A 26830-nucleotide genomic window follows, 5' to 3' on the forward strand; every position below is an offset into this window, starting at 1 on the left:
ACTATTTTTCTACAATCAGCCTTTAAGGCAGCAAAGGCAATAATGAAATGTGAAATCTGCATTAGCCTAATAATCAGCCTGCAAGGCACTACGTAGTTTCTACAATCAGCCTTGAAGGCAGCTAAGGCAGTAATGAAAATATATGCAATGTGAAATCTGCAATAACCTAATAATCAGCCTTCAAGGCACTATTTTCTACAATCAGCCTTTAAGGCAGCAACGGCAATAATGAAATGTGAAATCTGCATTAGCCTAATAATCAGCCTGCAAGGCACTACGTAGTTTCTACAATCAGCCTTGAAGGCTGCTGACTGAATAATGAAAATGTATGCAATATGAATGCTTAATTAACCTATAATCAGCCTGCAAGGCACTAGTTTCTACAATCAGCCTTGAAGGCAGCTAAGGCAATAATGAAAATATATGCAATGTCAAATCTGCATTAACCTAATAATCAGCCTTCTACAATCAGCCTTGAAGGCAGATGACTGAATAATGATAAATGATCCTAGCATTATGGCCAGCCTGCAAGGAATCTCTGCTATCAGCCTTTCATGCTGATGCCTTTTGTATCAACAAACAAACAAAGTTAGCTAGCTCACGTTAGCACTTGCAATTAAAAAATTCAAGCAGCTCAACTAACCAGTTTATTTACAAAAATACTCTGTATAGGCTCGGTTAGCTATAATAATTTGTCGAAAATCTAGCTCTTGCTTGTATTTGTCGAATCAAACAGCTTAAATATCTAGCTAAAGCAGTTTGCAGTGTTGCTAAGCAGTTTGTTTAGGTTGCCGCTCGGTTGAATCACTCCGCTTTGCCGCCTGCGGTTGAGCGTGGCGCTCGTGCAGCCCATAGTGCAGCCTCTCAGGCTTGTGCAGCCTCCCAGGCTTGCGCAGCCTGGAAGTCGACGGCTGAAGGCAGTTTCACCCTGGAGCGTTCAGGTGGTGAGGGGGCGGGACTTTGTTGTGACATCACAAAGTGACAGGAAGTCCTGAAGGCTGGTTTTAAGGCTCAGTTTCTGAATACAGGCTGTGTGCATTTCTCTGTGGACTGAAGCTAACCTCCAGCAGTGTCTTCTGCAGAAGTTACAGTTGTATCTGATGGCGCCTGGAATTCAGAAAGCAAGAATTGTTTTTCTGCCAAACAAAATGTAACAATTATTTTTTGTGAAATTAACAAAAAATATCTGTGTCCATACGTCTGTTTGTGCAGAATGCTGCAACTGTTGCTGCCTCAATCTTAACTGCTTCAATTGAGCCCGCTCCACTTCCATCTCCTGTATTCGTTGTTTACGCAGCCGCTCTGATGAAAAATAACAGAAAATAAAAGTTACAGTCAGAGAAAAAAACATTATGAAATAAAGACAAAGGACATTTCTAGATAATAAAGATGATGTAATGATGTGTCTTGATGCAGACAGACTGATACCTGCTAGAACCTACAGCCAATCAGAGAGAACCACTTCATAGTGATTTTACAGTGGGTGGAGTCTGATCAGAAACATAAAGAGCAGCAGCAGCTACAAATCACAGCATGAGCTCTATCTCACATTTCTGACTGTCAGATTCAATTCAATTCAATTCATTCAATTTTTGGGGGATTTTTTATCAGACCCTACTGTAATAATAATAGACTTACCTCAGGAGTAGGCTATGTGAATGAAAATGTGATTTAAAAAATTAGAACATACACATGGAATACGTTTTTAGAGTGTTTTACTTTTCATGCAATAACAAGAACAAACAACTAGAACAAAATATGTTTTACACAATTAAAATGAAGAGCTTGCTCCTTCTGTCACAAATAATGTGGAGCATACAATATTTCAAGTGTCCCTCTGTTAACAACCTACGCCTGGCCAACAGCCTGAACACGTTCTACTGCCGCTTTGAAAAACAATGGGACAGACCTGATATCCCCCACACCTCCGACCACCAGCCATCAATCACAGCTCCTCCACACCTGGATCACCTACACAGCCCCACACCCCAGTGCCACCCTCTCCCACACATCTCACACCTCTCACACCTCTCTCCATCATATACCCGTTTCCCACTGGCCAAAAACCCTGTTTAAACCCGCTAATAATTGGCTTTTGGTGGCAGTAGGAAAGGCGCACCGACTTGCATCGAACGACTCGGCATGCAACGCGGGTTAAAATCGTCTTCAGTCGGCTCGGCACTGATTGGCGTTATGACGTGGCGTCACGTAACGCTCAACGACATCATAAATTAGCAGGTTGACCCGGGTCTGGCGTTCCCACTGCAAGCCGATCCCACTGCAAGCCGATCGGAGCCGAGCGAAGCCGATTTTAACCTGCGTCGCTTGCCGAGTCGTTTGACCCGGCTCGGTGAGCCTTTCCCTCTGCCACCAAAAGCCGATTGTTAGCGGGTTTAAACGGGTTTTTTGGCCAGTGGGAAACGGGTATATGTCTCCCCCTCCACCCTAGAAGCACTGCGCCAATCAGAGCACCAGCTGTCTCCGGTGTTCACGCACATTTTAACACCTCACTGGAGACCTGTCATGTGCCAGCCTGCTTCAAGGCCTCAGCCTTTTTAACGATCGAAAGGTCCGATCGCCCCATTTTTATCAGAGTTTGTGCAGCTCACCGTGGCTCACCGCCACCTCCGAGATGCCATTGGAGTGATGCCGGTTTTTGATTACGCACTCACTTTTCTGCATTTCCATCACCATCGTACGGACAAGTCTTCACATCATTGCGTGGGTGATCCCCTCGTGGACATTTCGGCCCGCGGCTGAAGGCAGTTTGAAGAGATCCCATCAACAGGTGACCCTGGAGAGTGCTGCTACCACAAGCCGGTTGCTGTTTTGCCTTCACACCGCTGCGGGCTCCTGGACGGACGGAGCCCCGGCGAGTAAGTGTTCTGCACGGCACTATCAGATCCAGGAAGCTGAGAAGTTCCTGGACACCATCGTCTTCGGACCAGCCCAGGTGACAGGCAGTGCGCTGGGACCAGATGTCACCGTTCCAATGGATGCCGCCCCGCCCCTTTCTGCCCCGGAGCCTGCCACTCATGCCCAGGTCGTTTCTCCTCCCCTCCCTGCCCTGGAGAAGTCTTGGTCACGGCTTGGGGCTAAACCTAAGGGCCTGGTCGGCTCTACTCCGTACCACTATAACAGCTGGACCAGGGCCAGTGGGAAAACAAGGAAAAAACCCCACACACACATACATACACACACACACACACACACACACACACACACACACCTGAGGTACCTCATTTCACTCTCCATTTGGAGAACAAATTTGACATTCTTAGTCAACAGGACTTCCCCCCTCTGCCTGCACCCTCTCAACCCACTTCCCCACTCTCCCAGCGGTCACAGGGTTCCTCCAATTTTTCACCACCACTCCCTCCTCCACCCGCTGTGCCAAAGCACTTCCCTCCGGGTCCCGTTGCTCCATACCCTGTTTCACTCCGCCCCCCCGTGCAGGCCGCATTAGCCTTGCTGCTGCTTCTTCTGTCCAACCGACTTCATCCACACAGTCCTCACCAGTGAAGTCCACTTCATCGTCCACTCACCCATCCGCTGCAGCGACTGTCCTGCCACCCACTGCTGCTACCCCTGGCCCCACTCCTCTCTTCCTCCCCCACCACCTTAATTCCATAGTCCGAAATATCCGCTTTGCAAATGCGACTACGCACTGTTTTCCTGGAGCTACTACTTCTGACATCCTGTGTCTCAAATGACACTGCTCAACAACAGTCAGAACTGACAAAAACAGATTTTATCCGCCTTTTTAATCTCCTCAATAGCAGTGGGAAAAGTGCTTTTATTTCCGGCCCAATCCCTAGTCTGGGTCGTTCGGATTCTTTATCCTCATACCTGGTTGCAGCCTGCTCAGAGCACAAAGTCGCCTTTATCCACAACTTTGATCTGTTTTGGGAACGCCCCTCCTTTTATGCAACAGACGGTCTTCATCTTAACACGCTGGGAACCTGCATGCTCGCTACTAATCTACAGCTTGCTGTACAGTATACCCCCAATTGACTACCAGTATCATACACAGGCCAATTTGATAGCCCCTCTTCCCCCATGTCCAAACCAAACTCTGTCACACTGTCGTCCTACACTAGCTCCCCCTTGTGGGTAGACTACGCTACTGCGCCTGTGTTGTCTATCCCTGTCCATGTCACCAACAGACACGGCCATCATAAAGCCAGCAGAGGGATTATTTCAGATAATTTAGTATCACTTAAACTAACCAATCTACCTCTCCAAGTTGCAACTAGAGTTGCCCTTCTGAATGTGAGGTCCCTATCAAATAAATGTATTTGTCAAGATATTATCTCCTCCAATAAGCTGGATATGTTTTTTTGTGACAGAAACCTGGTTAAGCAAAATTGATAGCATCAGGTCAAACATCCCACACTCAACCCTGGCTTCACGCCCGCTACTGTGAACCCTCCTGTTTTTGATAACTTTGTCTCGATTTCACCACTTCAACTTGGACACATAATTACAAGCATGAAGCCAACCAGTTGCAAACTTGATGTAATTCCAACAAAACTGTTAAAACAATCACTTGATGCAGTCGGCCCTAGCATTCTGGCAATCTTCAACAGTTCCTTAGCCACAGGTGCTGTCCCGTCTTGTTTTAGCATGCCATAGTCCAACCACTCCTCAAGAAGCCCAGTCTCGACCCATCTATTCCAAACAATTTTAGGCCAATTTCTAAGCTTTCTTTTCTGTCCAAGGTTTTAGAAAAGATAGACTTTTTAAACCATAACAATATGTTTGAAAAGTTCCAGTCAGGGTTCTGTGAGCACCACAGCACAGAGACAGCTCTCCTAAAGCCTGGTACACATAAAGATTTTCTAAATCTCAACCGATTTTTTTATCTGTGAGAGACCCCACACATCAAGATAAAAAATCTGTGATTGAACAGTTTTGATTGTATTGTGTGTGGTGTGCTGTGATATTCCAAACACAGCACTCAGACACTCAGAAACTCAGAAAGAGATCCGCGGCATCAGCAGCGATACCAGGTGTGTCGTTGTAGCTACTCCTTCGGGTCTATTTCCGGAATGGACAATGAGAGCAACGTAATTTTTTTTTAACTCATTGAGTGCCAACCACGTAATTTCTCGTTTTTCGTTCCCATGCGTTGAGTGCCAAAAACGAAATTTTTCGTTTTTTGCTTTTTTTTTTTAATTATGAAAATAGACACTTTAATACACATTATATGTAAATTTGGGGACTCTACGACGAGGAGAACTGAAATAGATGACGATCAAAGTCACATGACAGCTCATGATCTGGAAGTTTTTATCATAACTCGGCTTCTGCAAACGGAGTTCTGCATGTGGATGCAGCAGCAGCCGCTCTGCTCTCACCTGCGCTGCTGCTCCAGCTGCTCCAGCAGCTCAGAGCAGAAACAGGAAGCTCTCAGCCCACTGTCCCGCCCGGTCTTCATCTGGAGCAACACCGTGTCCTCCCCAAAGTCCTCCCTTGGTAAAATCTGATGGTCTCTGGACCAAAGCAGACCGCCGGCACCGAGCCGTACCACAGACGGACCGTGACCACCGGGGGGACCGGTGTTCCCGAGCCGCTGTGGCCGACAGACCCTCACGTTCCGCGGCGAGAGGCTGTGACACGGCACGGTGCGTCTGTGTTATTGCTGTTTAGTGGCGCCCCCCCCGCCCCCGATGGTGGTTTTGTGAATAGAACAACAATTGTTGTGTATAGTTATCTTATACGAGCCCTTTGATCCAGAAATGCGAGTGTCAGAAGAGCGACAGACACAAACAGCGCACCTTTCATAAAAGACGCTCTATCTCCTTTTCTAGAAAAAAAGGAGGGATTTTGGTGAAACCCAGCCATGTTTAGCTTGACTTTTCTCAGGAACGGAGGCACGTAGAAACAAACGGTTTGTGGTCACTTGAAGCATAAAGTTAAACCTTTCAATTGAGCTACAGTATGTGTTGGTGGCAATAATATAGAATACACTATGGCTCTACATAAAAAGTCAAAAATGGTCTAAATTGCCGGTACACTTGACTAAAACTTTGGAAAGGAGCGCGGCACTCAATGAGTTAAATGAAAGTGGGACAATTCAGCCTTTACAACGATCCCATCGGTGTGTCTGTTGCTCCGGACGCCGAGCAGTCAAGCGGCTGTGAGCGGCGGTCACATGATCGTTTAAACACGGTTGCTCTATTACCGGCTGTTGCCGGCTATGATCGCTACCCTCTTTGCTATCGGCTATCAGGAAATCTCCTGTGTATGCATGAATGTCTGTGTGAACCTCATGTAATGCCAGGGCTGCACTGTGTGGCTCTCTGTGGGATTGCCGGTGTTGTGTCGAGAAGTGGCTTTCCGCGAGCAGCATGCAGAGCTCGGCAAGCAGAGCTCGCCAAGATGGCACTGTGCAGCAGATGCCGAAAATTGCTCCATCCTGATTCTCTTGGATCTTAGTTTAGTCTTCGACACTGTGGACCATAAAACTCTCCTCCATTGCCTGTCACACTGGGTCGGAATTTCCGGTCCTGCCCTTGACTGGTTCCACTCATACATCTCTAACAGAAAATTCATGGTATCCATTGGTAGCTCCACCTCTTCAGTTGCAGATATTACATGTGGGGTTCCCACATCTGGGGTCAGTCCTAGGTCTACTTCTCTTCAGTCTGTACATGCTCCCGCTTGGAAATATTATTCAAAGACACAACATCTCCTTTCATTTCTATGCAGATGACACGCAGATCTAGGGCAGGGCGATATAATGATCTCGATACGGGGTCGCGATAAATTTTTGATCGATTTCGATAATAAGCTATGGTCCTATTCCTCGATATCACATGAAAGTAAAAAGCTCGACAGCAGCCAGTCACTCTTCCGTCTGATACTCCGCCTCCTGTCGTGAGCATGCAGAGTTTGTTTGAGCTGCAGCTGCTGCTGCAACAATCGATCATGGACTTCATGATCGATTTTCCATGGTAACGAATGAAGCTTCGAAGCTTCGATTTTTTTGGGTCAGCCCTAACATACACACACACACACAGAGCGTTGCGTCGGAGCGGTGAAGTGAAACAACCTGCAGATCACCTGAGTTGACGTGAACTCTGCTCGTGGTTACCGAGTCAGATCAATAAATAGGCTTTATGCACAGCTCCAGTACTTCCTGAACTTTATAGGCTCCTTTCCTTCCTGTCTTACATTTTTGAACAAACTGATTAATCCAGATGCGTCTGACTGTTGTTGTGACTACTGAGGTCAGAGCCAGACACACTTCAGAGCCTGTTAAGTTCAAGAAGTAGTGTGGCTCGGCATAAAGCCTGTTGTCAGAGTAGCTAAATAGCTAAATATTTGTCTACAACCTGTTCAAATAACTAGAAAGACTAAAGTAGGGCTGGGCGATATGGCCTACAATCAATATCACGATATATTGAGCAATTCGCCTCGATAACGATAAATGGACGATAACTACTCAACACCCCCACCCCCCGCGGAAAAAATAACATGACTCCCCTGGACCTACAGTATATATATATATATATATATATTTTTTTTTTTTTTTGTGCTTTAACTGCTGTATTTATAGAGGTGCCACTTTATAACTATACACTGTCTGAAAATATGTTAAGAAAATACAAATACAGTACTTTTAGTTGTTAAGAATTATTGAACAACTGATAAGCACACATTATTACAGCACACATTAGGCTACAGCATTTCTTTTTGGAACAAGCTGCTCTTCCTCCTCAACCAGATGACTACCTCAGCAGCCGCAGCCGCTTCAACTTTTGAACGTTTTCGCTCCATTTAGTTGTGGCTGCCGCTTCTTCTTAACTCATTGAGTGCCAACCACGTAATTTCTCGTTTTTCGTTCCCATGCGTTGAGTGCCAAAAACGAGATTTTTTTTATGAAACTAGACACTTTAACACACCTTATGTGTAAATTTGGGGACTCCACGACGAGTAGAACTGAAATAGATGACGATCAAAAACTCATGACAGCTCATGATCTGGAAGTTTTTATCATAACTCGGCTTTTGCAAACGGAGTTCTGCATGTGGATGCAGCGCAGCTGCTCCGCTCTCACCTGCGAGGCTCCAGCAGCTTGGAGCCGAACAGGAAGCTCTCAGCCGACAGTCCCACCCGGTCTTCATCTGGAGCAACACCGTGTCCTCCCCAAGGTCCTCCCGCGGTAAAATGTGATGATCCCTCGGTCAAAGCAGACCGGCATCACCGACCCGTACTACAGAAGGACCACGACCACCGGTGGGACCGGTGTTCCCGACCTGCTGTGGCCGAGAGACATTCCGCGGCGAGAGGCTGTGACACGGCACGGTGCGTCTGTGTTGTTTAGTGGCGCCCCCCCGCCCCCGATGGTGGTTTTGTGAATAGAACAACATTTGTTGTATATATTTATCTTACACGAGTCCTTTGATCCAGAAATGCAAGTGTCAGAAGAGCGACAGGCACAAACAGAGCACCTTTCATAAAAGACGCTCTATCTCCTTTTCTAGAAAAAAAGCAGGGATTTTGGTGAAACCCAGCCATGTTTAGCTTGACTTTTCTCAGGAACATAGGCACGTAGAAACAAACGGTTTGTGGCCATTTGAAGCATAAAGTTTCACCTTTCAAATGATTGGTGGCAATAATATAGAATACACTGTGGCTCTACAAAAATCGTCAAAAATGGTCTAAATTGCCGGTACACTTGACTAAAACTTTGGAAAGGAGCGCGGCACTCAATGAGTTAATTTTCGCCGCCAATATTTCATAATGCGGTCGGCGCAGATGCACAGTAATAATCTACCGTCACTTTGTAAACTTCAAGTGCCTCGACCAACTGGACGGCGCTCTGTTTATCAATAAAGAACATCAACGTGGTTATTTCAGCCCATAAATCTAACGCCGTCATGTCCGTTTCTGTCTATAATCTCTTTGTCACTCCCTTCACGCTGGTCTGTTGACAAAATCATGCGACGGTGGCGACCGTCGCTGTTTTTAATCCAACATTTCAGCGAGGTGTTTTCTAATTGCTCTGGGGCCTCATTTATCAAAGAGCGTGTAAAAGTCCTCTTAAATTTTCAGTACGACGGAAAGGCAAAATGTGCGTACGACCAAAAAATATACACTCTTTTCAGATCTATCAAACTCCGCGTACACACGGCTGCACGGTATTTCCCTTGATAGATCACACCGGACCTGAGAAAAGCGTGGATGAGAACACGCCTCATACCCAGCCCCCTAAACGGCCCCATACAACCATATGTGGTCAATGCAAATCAGTTACGTGCATATTAAGTAGCCATGTGCACTCTGGAAACATGTGGAATGACGTCAGTGGAAGACGGTGAAGACAACAGACGGACGGAGAGCGGAGAAAGAAGCGGAATTTCTCTGAAAGCGAGATACACGGTAACACGGCAATATCAGTCAGAAACATCATCTTGCATTGAAAGGCTTCAATAAATACAAAAAACTCCCAAATCTAAATGAAACAGAACAGAAAGAAGAAGAATCATATTTATTCTGCCCCTTATTTTAGATTATGTCATAATAATTTAAAGCAGGGTTTCCACTGCCAGTCAGTACTTTGCACCCCTTTCCACTAACCCCCAACTTCCGTTCACTGGAAGACTTTGATTTTCATTTGTGCATAGCTATATATTTAAAAAAAAAAAAAAAAAAAACATTGAAGTCCACCAGTCTGTGACTTTTCCTAAAATGATGTTGGGCAGCACCCATTTTTGTTAAATACAATAAATATTATTCACACAAAAAATATCGATCATGTTTTCTCATTTGCTTTGATTTGCGCCGACATTATTGGGCTTGCTGCTTGCTTGTGTGTGTCCAGTCTGGCTACGTAACACACGCACGTCGCAGAAATTATTTTCCAGACTGGACAGACTGGTTGTGGAAGAGTTGTAGCCTACATGCAAGGGAAAAATATCAATATGATATCAAAAGAAAACGAAATTCGTTTTATAAAGCCAGTATTTAGGAGCAAACTAGTGTAAATGCACAGGGGAAAAATCTGAGTCGCTGTGCTTTTCATGTAAAGTGCCGACGTCAACACGTGTGCGGTGGTGGTGGTGGTGGTGGTGGTGGTGGGGGGGGGGGGGGGGTCATCATCACCACCACTACTTCAAACAGTGTCCGCGCTCCTCTCTCCCTCGCATACTGCAGTTCTCTGACTCTGCAGCGGTGTCGCCAATTCCTCTTGTTCTTCAAAAAGCGTGTAAATGCCGGTACGCCATGGTCGGACTGGTCGTAAATTTTTGCTCTTACTCCCGACAAGTTTTGGTTTGATAGATCCCAAATTAGGCGGAGAAAAGTGCGTACGCACAAAACGGGGGAAAGAGCGTGTAAAAAAGCGTGTATCCACAATGATAAATGAGGCCCCTGGTGTGTGTGTCATTAACTCAGGTGAAAAAATACCGTATTGACCCGAATATAAGACGACCCTGAATATAAGACGACCCCTCTTTTTCAAGACCAATATTTGGAAAAATACTTTTTATTTGGACAAAATTTCATTTGCATAAAAAAAAATTCATTGTTTGCCCTGTACATTTCAACATCGTTGGTGTTCATGCGGGGGGTAAAAATCATAAAATCTTCTATAACTCCGCAAATAGGCAAAGCGAACGCACTTCACGGTTCTCTATGTCATAGGTTATAACAGTGCAATTAAACGAGCATAAGCCTACTGGCTTAACCTGTGCAATAAACGGCGCACATTTTCTTGACAAACAGTGTCAGAACAGTGTGCAAAATGTGAGAACAATAACATCTAAAAACACCACGAACAGTTTTTTGTTTTTTTTCATTCATTCAGCTGCATCCTCCGCATCACTGGGTTCCTCCTCCTCACTTGCACTTTCGTTGTCGCTCGCTGCCACATCAAATCATCCTCGCTTCCATCCATCAGATTTGAGATGCAACATTTCTTGAACCCGTTGATGATGCTCTCAGAGGACACATCTGCCCAAGCTTGCAGGATCCATTCACAGAGAAGACGGGCAGAAGGTTTCTGAATTTTTCCAGTACGTGTCAGGACATGGTTACCAGCCAGCAGCCATGCTGTGTAGTTCTTCCGCAGATTGTTTTTGAATGGCTTATTAACGACCACATCCAGTACCTGTAACAATTTTTTAAAAAACCATTATAGGCCTACAGTAGCTTGTTGTTATGTAGACATCTATCATAAATTCTACTGTATCTTTTCAATTTCCCAATAAAATGACTCAAACTACACTGACCTGCAGCTGACTTGTCATTCCACCCGGAATGATCACCAAGTCACCATTCAGCTCCTTAACTTGTTTCTTGACCTCATCTGTCAGATGTCCACGGAAAGCATCTAGCACCAGCATGTTTCGCCTCCGTCTAAGTCCCCCGGGACGTCTGGCCCACACAGCCTTCAGCCAGTCCACCACAAGCCTGGACTCCATCCACCCCTTCTCTTGTGCACGCACAATTATGCCAGGCGGCATAGGATCTTTGGGTTGAGTCTTCCGTTTTAAAATCACATAGGGGGGGAGTTTCGTCCCATCGGCGAGGCACGTTAACATAACGGTAACCCGGCTCTTCTCGTTCCCTGTGGACTTTACAATCACAGACTTGTCTCCTCTTTTGTGAACCGTGACAGAGGTGGGCATGTCAAAAAAAACTGGTGTCTGGTCAGCGTTGCCCATCTGATCCAGGGGATATTCATGCTTCTTTCTCAATTTTATTACAAAACGCTGGTAGTTTACCAGCTTCTCTCTGAAGTCTGCGGGCAGATGCTGAGCGAGGCTTGTCCTGCGTCTGAGGGACAGGCCATTACGTCGCATCATTCTGCGGCACCAGCCCATGCTGGCTTTGAATTCGGCGCGGGGAATGTTAAGCTCTGTGGCTACTTCAAGTGCTTTTTGCTGTATCACTGCCCTCGTGATGGGCATCCCTTCATTACGTTTTTCATTCACATATTCACACACCCTTCTGTCAACTTCTGTGAAGCGACCAGTTTGTGGACCACGATAGCTCCTTCTCTGGCTGTGAGCGTTTTTTAGCTCATCTTTCTGGGACCGCCAGCGTCGCACGTTGCACTCAGTCACATCATATTTTTTTCCTGCCCTCACGTTATTCGTTCTCTCAGCTTCATTTACAACCATAAGTTTAAAATTTGCATCATAACTTCTCCTCTGATTTTTATTCACCTGACCGACTTTGGAAGCACTTTTTTCAAGTGGGTCTCTGTGTCCGGGCTGCATCTTTCTGTCATTCAGTACAGTAGCTTATGCAAATGAAGGCTAACACACCCACTCCAGCCATGCTTGTTTATGTTTACAGGATCATGTTAGGGTCACACTGCACTAAACGCTGACGGAGACAAAAGCGCTCATATGGCGCTACCTATTGTTTTACATGAGTTATTCCTTAGACCCCGAATATAAGACGAGGCGTAATTTTCAGGCATTTTTCAAGGGAAAAAATATCGTCTTATATTCGGATCAATACGGTAACAACAGTCTCAGTGCAGATCAGCGTGGTCGCCGCGCTGCTGCCGGTGTGTCACCGGCTCTGTCCCTTCCTGTTACAGACTGGATGGGGTGGAGTCACGTGACTACACACGCTGAACACTAGTACGGCCAAAGACGGTTTATAATACAATACAGCTGCAACAGGCAGCTATATAATGTTGCCAGATCCAACTTAAAGAAGGGAATCAAAGAGGCAAAAGCAGCATACAGGAGGAAGATTGAGGGACACTTCAACGAGGGGGACCCCCGGCGTGTCTGGCAGGGCATCCAACAAATAACAAACTACAGGGGAACCAGGGATCAGGACATCAGCACCAGCAGCAACCTGGCCGAGGAGCTCAACCGCTACTTCACACGTTATGAGGTGAGCAGGAATGAGACTGACCCCACACCACCCCCACCCACAAACACCCCGACACTCTCTGTCAGCACAGAGGAGGTGAGGCAGGTGTTCTGCAGGGTAAATCCCAGGAAAGCAGCTGGCCAGGATTCCAGGGAGAGTACTGAGAGACTGCGCTAATCAGCTGGCAGACGCTCTTACCCCCATCTTTAACCTCTGCCGCTCTACCTGCACTGTCCCAAAATGCCTGAAATCTGCCACCATAGTCCCGGTCCCCAAGAAAACAGCTATGAGCAGTAGGGCTGCCACGATTAGTCGACTAGTCACGACTACGTCGACTATTAAAATCGTCGACAACTAATTTAATAGTCGATGCGTCGTTGTTTGTTTTTTTTTTTATTTTGTTTTTCTCTCAAAACTGCTGCCGCACCTTCCACACACGCACCCGCCGCTGCAGCCGCCCACCACACACACACATGCACTCACTCACTCAGTACACATAGGTGTTCTCTCTCTTTTCTCTCTCTACCGGTCTTGTCCCTCATCAAGCGGCACCGGTGTGACCCCGGTTTTCAGACAAGACGATTGTCTTATAAACTATTCGATTTTTTTTAACAGAACGACTATTATTTACACTGAGCAAGTTATATTTGATTGATAGGCCTATCAAAACTTTATTATTGTGAATAATTCCTTAGTTTCAGGTGTCTACCTCATTTTATTTAAATGTAGCTATGTTTAATGCCAGAGACAAATGAAGGAAAGAAAAACCTAAAAAACCATAAGTATTTATTTTGGTGTTGTTTAGGCCAGTGCCTTATCCTTATTTTACTCAGCTGTTTGCACTTTATGCTACAGTTAAAGCTGCATATTTCATTAAATGTTTAATGAACTATCATCTTAATTGTCTTTATTTTTAGTTAGCATATACCTTAAACACTTCAAGCTGAAAGCTAATGATGGTATATAAGAGCAGCTGCATGCTGGTGCGATAATCTGTATGTTTTGCATTCAATTTACGTATGATCCGATTAGTCGACTAATCGAAAAAAATAGTCGGTGACTAGTCGACCATCAAAATAATCGTTTGTGGCAGCCCTAATGAGCAGCCTAAATGACTATAGACCTGTGGCGCTCACTTCCACTGTGATGAAGTGTTTTGAAAGACTGTTATTAAAAAACATCAAAGCCTCTCTCCCCCCCAGCCTTGACCAGCACCAGTTTGCGTACAGGGCTAACAGATCCACCGCAGATGCCATCAACACAGCCCTCCACAGCATACTGACACACCTTGAACACTCTGGCACCTACACAAGACTGCTTTTTTTGGACTTCAGCTCTGCATTCTACTACATCATCCCCAGCCAGCTGGTGTCCAAGTTAATCAGCCTGGGCATCAACCAGAACATCTGCAGCTGGATCAGAGACTTTCTGACAGTCTGCCCTCAGTCAGTGCGGATGGGCCCTCACCACTCATCAGTCCTCACACTCAGCACGGGGGCCCCCCAGGGCTGTGTGCTGAGTCCGCTACTGTATACACTGTACACTTAGGACTGTACACCGTCACACAACAACAACATCTTTGTCAAATTTGCTGACGACACTACAATAGTGGGGCTCATCCACAACAACGATGAGTCTGCCTACAGAGACGACATCCAAAACCTCATCACCTGGTGCTCCACTAACAACCTGGCCCTCAACTCCTCCAAAAACCAAGGAAATGCTGATTGATTTCCGCAGGAAAAGAACAGACCCTGCCCCTGTCCACATCAGAGGAGATGTAGTGGAGAGGGTCAGTGACTTTAAGTTCCTCGGAACACACATTTCCAGCAACCTCACCTGGTCCACCAATACCACCACCCTGGTGAATAAAGGTCAACAGCGCCTGTGCTTTTTAAGAATAATGAGGAAAGCCCATCTGCCTCAGAAACTGCTCCAGACATTTTACACCTGTGCCATACAAAGCATCATTACATACGACATCATAGTGTGGTTCAACAGTTTCACTGCAGCTGACAGAAAAGCCCTGAACAGGGTCAGGAAGTCAGCCCAGAAAATTACACACACACAACTGCCGTCACTCTCTGACATACACATACATGTGCCCCTTATTGTGTTTAAATTTTAAAACTTTAAAAATTCCTACCAAACCAACGGTAGATGCTACAGTTTTGAAACTTCACCACAATGTAGCCTCAATACTGTTGAAACTTTTGTCCACTTAAACTCATTACAAATTATGAAGTCCATCAATCTGTTTTTTTCAATAACTGTAAAACTTTTAAAATGTATCTCCTCCCACAATTTTTGCTCAATTGTCACCAAACTTGCTAGAGAGCATCTTCAGACTGTCCTCCACAAAACTTGTTTCTCGGATTTTTGATTTGTCAAAAATTGAGCCTACAGTGCGTGAAAACGTTTGACTGTAAACGGTACTGTAAACATATACCATCAAATTCTTGCTAAATACGTTTTCAATCTTCCTGAAAAAAAATTACAATATTTTGGAGTCATGGTTGATAAAGTTTGGCAAATATCAGAATTTTATCTCAAAAACTGAATTTTCTAGAACATTTTGAATTCTGAGGGGAACAACTGCAGTCAATGTGAGAGTGGCATTTTTAAACATCACATTTTCTTTAGAGAAGCAAAACACTTATCGTTAAAAACTAATCACCAACATTTCCATACTGTCAAGATGCAATTTATGTATTATCAGATTTATGTTTAGATATTAGAATTTGTGACATTTTGACATTTTTGAAATCTGCCTTGACTGACCCCCTGAGTCTATTTGAGAAGTCACACAGCAGGTCTCACTTCCAGATAATTAGCTCACTGAGTTAGGAGCTGGTTCTTGGTGTTGGAGGCGGTGGGTTCAGTCACAGTAGATGTTCAACAAATACATATCAGAATTTTACCTCTTTTTACAGTGGTTTCAAATCTGCCTGCATGACAGTGAATGGCTTACTCAGTTTGTGAAGCCACCGTAGCACTGCCACTTGCCAATTAGCTCAGTGCGATAGACAATGGTCTTTGGTTCCATTACAAGGTTACAAAGTTCTACTTTCTGAGATGGCATTTGTGGATGTAGCCTACAGGATGAGATGGTGAAGGTGACGTTGCTCGGACATTGTTAAGCGGAGGGAGGTTTTCAACTGATGGACGCTGTGAAGCTGCGTTCAGCTGTGCATTCGATATGGGCACCATATCCTACAAGCTAGAGAAACTTGACTTGAGACAGTTTAAGGGCCGAGATATACTTGCTGTAAACTATGCGTACGCAAGCGCATCATGGCTGCCACGCGTATCCTGCGTCGCGTCACCTCGTGTCGATATGTGCGTTCAGTCGCAGCCGACGCATCAAACGGACGCAGATTACGCGTGGCAGCCATGATGCGCTCGCGTACGCGTAGTTTACATCAAGTATAACGAGAGCTTTACCGGCTACACTACACGCAGAGTAGCATTTGATTTGATTTCAAATGAAAGATTCTTCTATGTTTTATTGGTTTATTTCATTTAAAGCAATACTTAAAGGGATAGTTCAACATTTTGGCAAATTCTCATGATCCCTATAGTCATAGCAGTAGGTTCATTACCTTTAATTGTCGGTGCAAGGGTTAGAGTTAGGGGGTTAGGTGAACGGTGGAGCAGAGCCGCGAGCTGCTCAGAGCTACGCTACGAAGGCTCATGGGATTTCTTGGTTTCCCTCATCAAACGTGCAGGTCACAACTTCTCCACAAGAGCATTTGGAGTTGTTGGATTGTGTATTTGATAGTTTGATGATGTCTATTTCTGCAGATTCTAAGGTTTGTAAGAACCACAACTGATAAATGTAGGTTATATATTTCAGTGAATAACTAATTAGCATTTGTTTAAGATAACTTTCTATGCCTCAAATTAAAAGCATTTTGGAACTAGCAGTGTCTCCTCCTCACTTGCAGTGCAAGAATCTCACCAACTTTAAACCTCAGACTGTCACAATGATGTATCAGATGTCAGACTGCCTTATTCTTTCAGTTTTAACCTGAATATACAAGAGATGATTGATATACCTAACGATCAATGTGTACCAAACCGAACCTTGGATTTTGTGAACCGTTCCACCCCTACTTCTTATAGATTCCTCTTTTTCTTGAAGTCTGAAGTTGTATTTTTAACTAAGTAGCTACAGTAGCTAGTTAACTGTGACAGGATTGGCAACAATAATCTAGCTAGCCTGCTATGCCAAAGCAGTTCATCTTTACCATCATGCTACTTCTATTAACAGCAGTATTAAAGAGATTTTTCTTCTTAACATATTAATTAGGTCTTAAATGTGTCCCTCAAAACATGTAAAAAGTCTTTTTGCCGCTCATCATTTCCTTGTGGAGCTAGGCCTCAGAGACCGTGTTTCACCATCTCTGTGTTCAGGATTTAATGAGCGGGCCTAAATCTAGGGCCGCATTACCATAAACCTGCCCCCTGCTCCGCTCTATAGGTATAATTCAGCGAGCTGGCTTCTGTGGTTTTCCGTCCCACTTGCTCTTGAGTCTAGCTGAAAGGGGAAACAACCAGCTAACTAAACGTAGTTCATCTTCACACACAGGGGAGACCACTACTGTCTTGTTCCTTCATATAATGAGTTTACAGTGCTAACGTTAACGTATTCACACCGTGAATAGAGCAGCGGGAACAGAGGCTGAATCATCTGGACGCACACCGAGGATCCTTCACAACCTTACACACACACACAGCAGCAGAGACAGAGAGTCTCCCTTGTTAACACACCTGTCCAACCACACAGCCTCCAATCATCTACACAACCAGACACACAGTTTTTAAAAAAAAAAAAACGTGTGTGTAGAGACACAGCTGATCAGACCTACAGGGATTTTCTTACCTTGGTTTCTAAATCAGTCAGCATCAGCAGCAGTATCAGTCATCCAGCAAGTTCCACAATATTATTCCCGTGTCGATCGTTACTTGCGGTCAGCGCGTTTCATCCATTTACATTGTGAACCGGGACACGGCCCGCTGCTCAGGTCGGTCACGGTGTGTCACGGGCGCCGGGCGGTCTGGACTGGGTCTGGATTCGGTACCAGGTCCAGAGATAATTCACTGTGTCCTAGTGTCTGCTTCTCCTGTCAGGACACTTGAAGCTAAAGCTAAGCTAACGTTAGCTAAAAACTTTATTTTTTTTTCACACAATGCAAATGGATGAAAGCTGCTGACCGGTAACGAGATGTAAACAGGAGCAGCATGATGGATTATAACCTGTTGCAGCTGGATGACTGCAGCTGCGGACTGTTTTAGACACCAAGAGTTGAGGTAAGAATATTTCCTGAAGGTTTATCAGCTGTGTCAGTGCTGAGGACTGGGGTGTGTAGTGGAGTGTGTTTGAGGCATAGACTGTAAAAAGAATGGACGTAGCATCCGTGACGTCACCCATTGGTTTTGGGGAGTCGTTTTTGTGACTCAAATATGGCGGCCTGAACAGCACCATGTTGGATTGGCCGGCCGAGAACCCGCCCACTGACCTCGAAGCAGCTGCTCGGACCTGTCACTCAACGTTTCCGCGCCCTAATTGGCCAGAATTTTAACCTTATAATAGTAAAACGGTCCAATTTCCAATCTTCATGGTTACTTTGGGGTGGAGGCCCTATGTGCCACCAAGGCACAAAGTGGATAGAGAGAATAGTAAAACGGTAGAGTTTAAAAAAAATTCACCCCCCTCAGAGTGTGTGTGGGGGTAGAAGCTATCGATTGAGACCAAAAAACGTTCTGACACCAGGCTTTGATCATGTTTATTGAGGATGTAAAGTCGGCGATTTTAACATGGGGGTCTATGGAGAATGCTGCTTTCTGACACCAGCCCCCAGAGGAAGCCGAGGGGATTGCAGTTTTTTGAACGCGGAAGTGAGTTTCACTTCTCAGACCGACAAACCCCCTTGGGTTTGAGGTCACTTTCCCGTCTTTATTTCATGACGACGTGTACATGTTTAGGTTGTGTATCAGAGATGTTCAGTGAAGCCCAGCTCTCCTGCCATGGGGCGTGGTTTCTTTGTCTGCAGCGGACACACCTCCACCGTCCGGAAGCAGAGAAGTCTGCTCATTTATTGACAATGTTGATGCAGAATTTTATATACTTAACGACTTTTTTTAGTCCTCCAAATTTGACAGAGTGGTTAATATGTTTTCCTGTGGTATTATAAACTTAAAACACATATTTATTCTTGGTCTACCCGGTCTTTAAAGCTGATTTTCTCCCTCGCTCCTCCATGTGCATAACTCATGCACCCAGAGGAATTGGCGCCAACTAGTGGTGCAAACAAATATTATTACCAAATCATTAGTACTGCCACAAAAATTATGAAAATATATAACATCGGAGAATGGCCACTATTGGCATACGGTATTTTTTACGGTCGATATAGTAAATGCATGATAAATGTTGTTAGGCTAATCCTCTGCAAAAGTTATCATACCAATAAATAATGTGGACTTATATAGGAAGAAGAAAATAGCAACAAAAATTTGCCCACCCTTTTCGATTGCGATTGGTCACCTGGCTCATGGACTACAGGGGGTCCACATAGGGGGGGTCCAGTGCACGAGAACTGCCACTAAGCTACCAGTCTGCAGTGGTTATCATGCCAAACTGTGAACTAGAGATGTCTAGCAAGTCAAAGAAACAAACTAGAAATTGCCCACCCATTTGATTGCCATAGGCCAATTTTGGGGTCTTGGCTGATGGACTATACGGATTGTGGTGAAAGGCCAGTTTGCCAAAATGTTGAACTATCCCTTTAAGAATATTTTTAGAATGACTTCAAAATTGTAGAGGGTTGTGGAAATCTTGAGAAAAGCTATCATTATAGAAAATAGATTTAGCATTCCTTGATTTGGTTTTACATTGGTTCCTTAAAAGTATATACAGTATATTTCCCAGTCATTGGATTGTTTGAATGACCGATATTTCGCCCAGGCCATACCCCTCTCCTTGAAGAGGCTTATAAATTCGGAGTTGATCCAGGGTAGATGTGAACCTTGTGATCAACACTGATGAGTGTTGTGGTGCAGCAGCTCTGTGAGTAACTGACCTTCAAAGTCTTCATAGATGAAGGGATCAGCCACTGATGTTGAGCTGAATGGTTGAACCTGTTCTCCTGTTGAGCCTGAACCTCCAGCTGTGGGTTCTCCTCTTGTAGAAGTCGATGGGTTCTTGAATTCAGAATGACACTAAATTAGTTTCAAAGCAAAACTTCTAGTTATTAACTGTGAAGAGAATAAAAACATTTAAGGTTCATACGGGAAGAAGTCCAGAAGATGCTGACATGTAGCGAGGTGACAGCCACACTGTCATGAAAAATAACAGGAAATCAAAGTGACTGTTACAATTATGAAATAAAAACACAGACAAAGATGTAAACAATAAAGGTGATGTAATGAACAGCCAATAAGAGGAGATCTGTTCAATACTCTGTCTTGTCAGGTTCACACAGAGACAAATACTACTTACCTTCAGGTGAAAGAGGTGCTGATTTTAGTTGAAGATGTGAACGTATTCCTGCAGTTTCTGATGGCTCCTGGAATACAGAAAGAGACAATATTATTTTTTCTTCTAAACAAAATTTAACAATTATTTTCTGTGAAGTGAATAAAAGTATTGAAGTGTCCATACGTCTGTTGATGCAGAACGCTGCAACTGGTGCTGCATCAATCGTATCTGCTCCAGTTGTGCTTGCTCCTCTTCTGTTGGCTCTAAGTCTTCCTGGCGCCACACTGATGTGAAAAATCACAGGAAATAAAAGTTACAGTCAAAGAAAAAACCTTTATGAAACAAAGACAAAGGACATTTCTAGATAATAAAGATGATGTAATGATTAGTCCTGATGCAGACAGACTGATACCTGCTAGAACCTACAGCCAATCAGAGAGAACCACTCTCCTATTATTGGGGCGGCAGTGACTCAGGCGGTAGAGCGGGTCGTCCAATGACCAGAGGGTCGGTGGTTCGAATGCCACACTCTCCCAGTCTCTGCCGTAGTGTCCTTGGGCAAGACACCTCACCCAACTTCCCTTGTGTGAATGTGTATGAATGATCATGGTGGTGGTCAGAGGGGCCGTTTGGCACATTGGCAGCCACGCTTCCGTCAGTCCACCACTGGTGTGAATGTGTATGAATGAATAATGGTTACTGCATGTGCTTTGGGTATCGGGTATCAATAGAAAAGCGCTATATAAATGTAATCCATTATTATTATTATTATTATTATTATTATTATTACTACTACTATTATTATTATTATGAATGAATGAATGAATTAAATTTGTTTATTTTGGTCATACAACACCAATATCGAAATCAACCATTTTGTGTGAACAATTTAGCCAGCATATATTATACACAATTGCAACCATACACGCACACACACACAAAAAAAAGAAAATATCAATTTCAATTTTGAGTGAACTATCCCTTTAATTTATGTGAATTGGATTACTTTCTGATTTAAGACATGTTTGACTTTGATTATTGATCTAAGATGTTTTGATGATGATGGAGGTTGGAGATCCTGGGAAAATGGTTTGAGCGGGCTACATTTTGAAAATACTCCAGTCCCAGCCCCCTAAGAAAACTTTTGTTTTGTCAGGGTAAGATTAACACTGATTCTGGTTACTTGCCCTCAGTGGTAGTTTTACTTTGTTTAGTCACTCCAGGTTCAGAGGTGCTGTTCCTTGGTATTTTTGTTTTCCTCTAAAAACTACTTGGGTAGTCAGTTAGAGTTTTGTTTTAGTTACTTAGTTTTAGTTAACTTGTGCGAGCAGGTGAATTTCGCGTGTTCGCTTCCATTCGCGGTGCGTCATTTGCGCCGCCGACAGAAATTTGCGTCCATTTGCGTCTGCCTCGCACCCGCAGTGTTAGACAGAAAGCCCTATTTAATTTCAGGCAGATCATTTTTGTTAAATTTGTTAATTGGTTACGTGTAGCCGGGTTGTGTGTGTTACTTCCCTTTTCCCTGAACGAGCCGCGGTCGTAACAACCGTCAGGTCGACACTGATGAGTGTTGTAGTGCAGCAGCTCTGTCAGGGACTCACCTAAAGAGACTGAGGAACCTCCAGCTGTGGGTTCTCCTCTTGTAGAAGTCCATGGGATCTTGAATTCAGAATGACACTAAATCAGTTTCAAAACAAAACTTCTAGTTATGAACTGTGAAGAGAATAAAAACGTTTAAAGTTCATACAAGAGGAAGTCCAGAAGATCCTGACTTGGTGGAAGATGACCCCCCTCTCACTGTCGTGAAAAATAACAGGAAATAAAAGTTACTGTTACAATTATGAAATAAAGACACTGAAAAGATGTAAACAATAAAGGTGATGTAATGAACAGCCAATAAGAGGAGATCTGTTCAATACTCTGTGTAGTGGCAATCTAACTACAAAAAGGTCACTTGAGGGAATCTGAAGGCGTTTCCAACTCATGATGGTGTGTCAAAAATGAGGTCCTCCATTGGATATGAATTTAACACTTTATTGACTTGCAAAGCTTTAAAAAACATCTAGAAAAAGGCCGGGTGCTAGTGACTTAAAATAAGCTGTAACAGTTGTAAATGTTCCTTTAAGAACGTAAGCGTGGCGGCGCCGGGACGTCATTGAGCGTCGCGCCGCGTTGTTTTGTTTTCAGTTGAGAAGAAGGCTACCCGATGAGTGGACGCCATTAGCTTACTGAGCTGCCGGTTTCTCCCTATGGTTTCTCCTTTTTCTTCTTCTTAACTCAGCTAACAGTGAGTAAAGTGAGACCGCTTCTTTGTCATGTATGATAGTATGAAGTGTTCGGCTCAATAAAAGGGCAAGAGTGAAGTCCCAAGTGAACTATTTTTGTGGACATTACTGTTTTTCCTGCTCACACGACCGACTCTCACTCACGAACTGTTACAAGTGGCGCCCGAACATTTTTTCTTTTTCCTTGGACCTTTCCTCAACAAGCAGTACAACTCTCCGAGACCGAGCTGGAGGTTGTTGTTTTTTCTTCATCGTTTTCTCATCGTGCTGGACTGAGTTGTGCTTCACCGCGTGCGGCGGCAACATCACAGGCAACTGGCGGGTGTAGCGGCGGTGCTAACTCCGGCGGAGAGGCTTCTTCTTCACGTTCCACCATCTCCGGACCTGTTGGTGCGGGCAGTGGCGCGCTGCGGAGGCTCCTGCCGGCGGCTGGCGAGCGGCTCCCGTTGGTCGAGGACTTTGAGAAGGCCTACCAGTCCATCTACCCTCTACACGGCTAAAGAAACCCGAGTTTATGGTGGGCAAGCTGATGGAGTTCCACGGCGGCATGACGGAGGAGGCATCCGGTGGCGTCGTTGGAGCCAAGGTGGAGAGGGCTGGCGGCTGCGAGACCCCCATCCAGGGGGCGGTTAAAAAAAAAAAAAAAAAAAAAAAAAGACACTTCTAAACAAGTTGTACGGCCTTTCCACTTAACATCTCTGTGCTAAGTGGTATTGTAAAGTGCAGGTATTGATAGCTGCATGTTGACTTTTGACTCAAAAAAATGACCAAAAAAAAAAAAAGAGAAAAAAAAAAACTAAATTACAAAAACAGTGAGAAAATGGAAGCTAGGGTAACTAATCTTGACTTAGCAGGCTCTGACCCCTGATTTGCCTGAGACCCAGACGGAACCCCAGAGTGACCTCTGGATGGACTGACAGTAGGTGGACTAATCCATATCATACTGACAGACTTGACTTGAGGTGAATGTTTGGGTTCATGTGTAATGTGTGTTCTATACTTGTGGTTTAAGTTTTCTATCCTGCCTACCTGAGTGGTAGTGACAGTGTTTTTCCATTGAAAACTGTTTACGTATTGATAACTATTTCAAGATGTTCTCATAACAGAAGAGTAAGAATAATGTTCATAACGTGGGACTTCATATTTGCTATGGTAGAATGCGTTGTGTTTTTCATTTCAATTTGTCATTGAGGACTTTACACTTGCTTGGTACTGACATGTATGCCAGCTGCCTGCGTAATATACTGTATACTGCCCTGTTTAGTTATGACAGCTTAAGTGCTTTTCATGTATGAGAGTATATTAAGTATAGCCTGTTTCTCGGATGCGTACGGCTGGGGACAGCCTTTGTCTTACTGGGGGGAATATGTAACAGTTGTAAATGTTCCTTTAAGAACGTAAGCGTGGCGGCGCCGGGACGTCATTGAGCGTCGCGCCGCGTTGTTTTGTTTTCAGTTGAGAAGAAGGCTACCCGATGAGTGGACGCCATTAGCTTACTGAGCTGCCGGTTTCTCCCTATGGTTTCTCCTTTTTCTTCTTCTTAACTCAGCTAACAGTGAGTAAAGTGAGACCGCTTCTTTGTCATGTATGATAGTATGAAGTGTTCGGCTCAATAAAAGGGCAAGAGTGAAGTCCCAAGTGAACTATTTTTGTGGACATTACTGTTTTTCCTGCTCACACGACCGACTCTCACTCACGAACTGTTACAAAGCTCATACAAAATTACTGTGATATTGACTCAAAATCCATTCAGCGGTCACACACACACAAGCACGATTGAAAAACTGTGTGGCTTCCCTGATCCTGATTCCCTGACACTACTGAGCTGTGTCTCCCTCATCTAACCTTTGTCTGCCTGATTAACCACCCAAACCCACAGGTGTGCAGGTAAACCCTACCAACCACAGTGCCTCAACACTGACATACCCACACTCATTCATTCACACCCACACACACACAAACAAATGTAAATTGGCTACAACACTCTGTCTTGTCAGGTTCACAGAGACATGTTCTTTACTTACCTTCAGGTGGAAGAGGTGGTGATGTTGGTTTATTATGTGAACTTCTTCCTGCAGTATCTGATGGTTTCTGGAATACAGAAAGAGACTAAATTATTTTTTTCCTCTAAACAAAATGTAACAATTATTTTCTGTGACGTGAATAAAAATATTTAAGTGTCCATACGTCTGTTTGTGCAGAACTCTGCAACTGTTGCTGCCTCAATCGTAAACGCTCCAGTTGTGTCTGGTGGTGTTTAATCCGCTCTAAGTGACGTCTCTGCTGCCGTTCTGACATGAACAGGACATGAACATAACAGGAAATAAAAGTTACATTCAGAGAAAAAAAAAGTACATTTCTATATAATAAAGATGATGTAATGATTAGTCTTGATGCAGACAGACTGATACCTGCTAGAACCTACAGCCAATCAGAGAGAACCACTTCATAGTGATTTTACAGTGGGTGGAGTCTGATCAGAAACATAAAGAGCAGCAGCAGGTTCATTTACTGTCTCTGTCTGGGGCGCTGGAGAAGTCGCCCGAGCAGTGTAGCCTACTGGCTCAGCCAATCAGTGACTGTTGCTAAGTAAAAAATATACGGAGCAACAGGTAATTTAGCCAATCAGCGTCGTCGGATTTTATGCCTTTGGGGCACAGAAAATATCGCCGCAAACCAAACATTTTGGTCTCCCGTGGCAACCAGAAATCGAGGGGGAAATAACCGAGGAGCTGTCCCCAGTAGCAGGATGGCTACGGAGTTTTCATCAGTTTCAAATTCTGTTTCCCGTATAATTTCCTTTTTTTTTAAAACAGTGAGGACAGATACCACACGGACTGTTACTGGAGTTAGAGACCTATTTATCTGAACGGATTACAAAACATGAACTCTCAAGGGACACATGAACGGTGCTGTCAGCTAACGTTAGCCAAGCTAGGCAGGACTAGCAGCAGAGCTTCACAGCTGGATGAAAAACACAGTTTCACGGTGAGGAAATACAATGAACAGGTGGATAAAACTCTGTGGGCCGGTGGCGGGAGGCTGTTATGATACGACAGGAGGCCGCGTAGTGTGTGAGAGGAGCACCGGAGGACCGGAGCACCTGTAACAATAGGATTGTTATAAGTAGCGCAGGCAACATTGTAAATGGAACACTACGGTTGCCAGGTTACAGTATCACCGGTTACAGCTGATCTGTGAACATTCTATATGTCAGTTATGATCGTCAGTTGACAATAAAACAAGTAAGCAAGTTTGTGCTTTAACCGTACATCCTGTAGTGATTATTGAAGACAACAGGACAGGATGAAACATGGTGGCAGCGTGTGAGTAAACACCGACGAAAAAAGAAAGTTTAAAGAGTTTAAAGTGCTGTCAGCTCGTAGCGCACCGAGAGAAGACGGACGTTGAGATGGACGGGTTGAGACCGCCGCAGATTCTTGCTTTGGACTCGTGCAATCTGGCAAAGACGTGGAAGTCTTGGAAAGAAGAGTTCACATTGTACACAGAGCTTACAATGCCAGATGCTGAGGAAACCACCAAGATCAAGCTGTTTCACTACCTCATCGGACAGAGTGGCAGGGAACTGTTGAACACCTTGTCAGCTGATGATGCGACGGCAAGAGCTACAGTGAGCGCTTTGATGAAACTGTTTGATGACCACTGTAACCCAAAATTGAACGAGACTTTGGAGAGATACAGATTTTTTATGAGGGATCAAGGAATATGAAACTGTTGACAAATATGTGACGGACTTGAGAGTGCTGGCCAGCAGCTGTACTTTTGGTCAGCTCAAAGACTCGCTGATAAAAGACCGGATCGTGTGTGGCACAAACAACTCTGCGCTGAGGGAGAGACTGCTCAAGGAGGAGAACCTGACGTTGGACAAATGCGTGAAAATATGTAGAGCTGCGGAGCTGTCAAAAGAGAACTGCAAAACCCTACAAGGACAGATGGTGGAAGAGGTCCATGCGCTGAAACACACCACAAGGAAAACCCGGGATGACGAGGTCTGCTGTAAGTTTTGTGGCAAGACGCATGATAGTGCAGCAGATTAGTGAGACAATCGTTCATTTTGGTCACTTTTTGGGAAAAAGATGTTGGCCACGCAAAAATTCAAAATGGCAGCCATTTTTTCAAGATGTTCTGTATTTAGTCTAGTAGGAAGAGGGGGGTATCATGTATCCCCTGAAAATATACTTCTAATCAGTGTTTC

At 44.5% G+C, this 26830-nt stretch overlaps 1 protein-coding gene across 1 annotated transcript in view; it reads right to left on the reverse strand.

The window, feature by feature from the left end:
* Positions 1 to 26830, reverse strand: part of LOC146992559 (caspase recruitment domain-containing protein 8-like) — a 134208-nt gene that overhangs the window by 8424 nt on the left and 98954 nt on the right. The window contains exon 2 of the mRNA XM_085790981.1: positions 1062 to 1107. Within this exon, the coding sequence (XP_085647107.1) occupies positions 1062 to 1107 (46 nt within the window). The remainder of the gene's footprint in view (positions 1 to 1061; positions 1108 to 26830) is intronic.

The sequence above is a fragment of the Trachurus japonicus genome, chromosome 1 (genome assembly GCF_045865225.1).
Source record: "Trachurus japonicus isolate A0001 chromosome 1, Traja_1.0".
In the NCBI taxonomy this organism is placed as follows: Eukaryota; Metazoa; Chordata; class Actinopteri; order Carangiformes; family Carangidae; genus Trachurus; species Trachurus japonicus.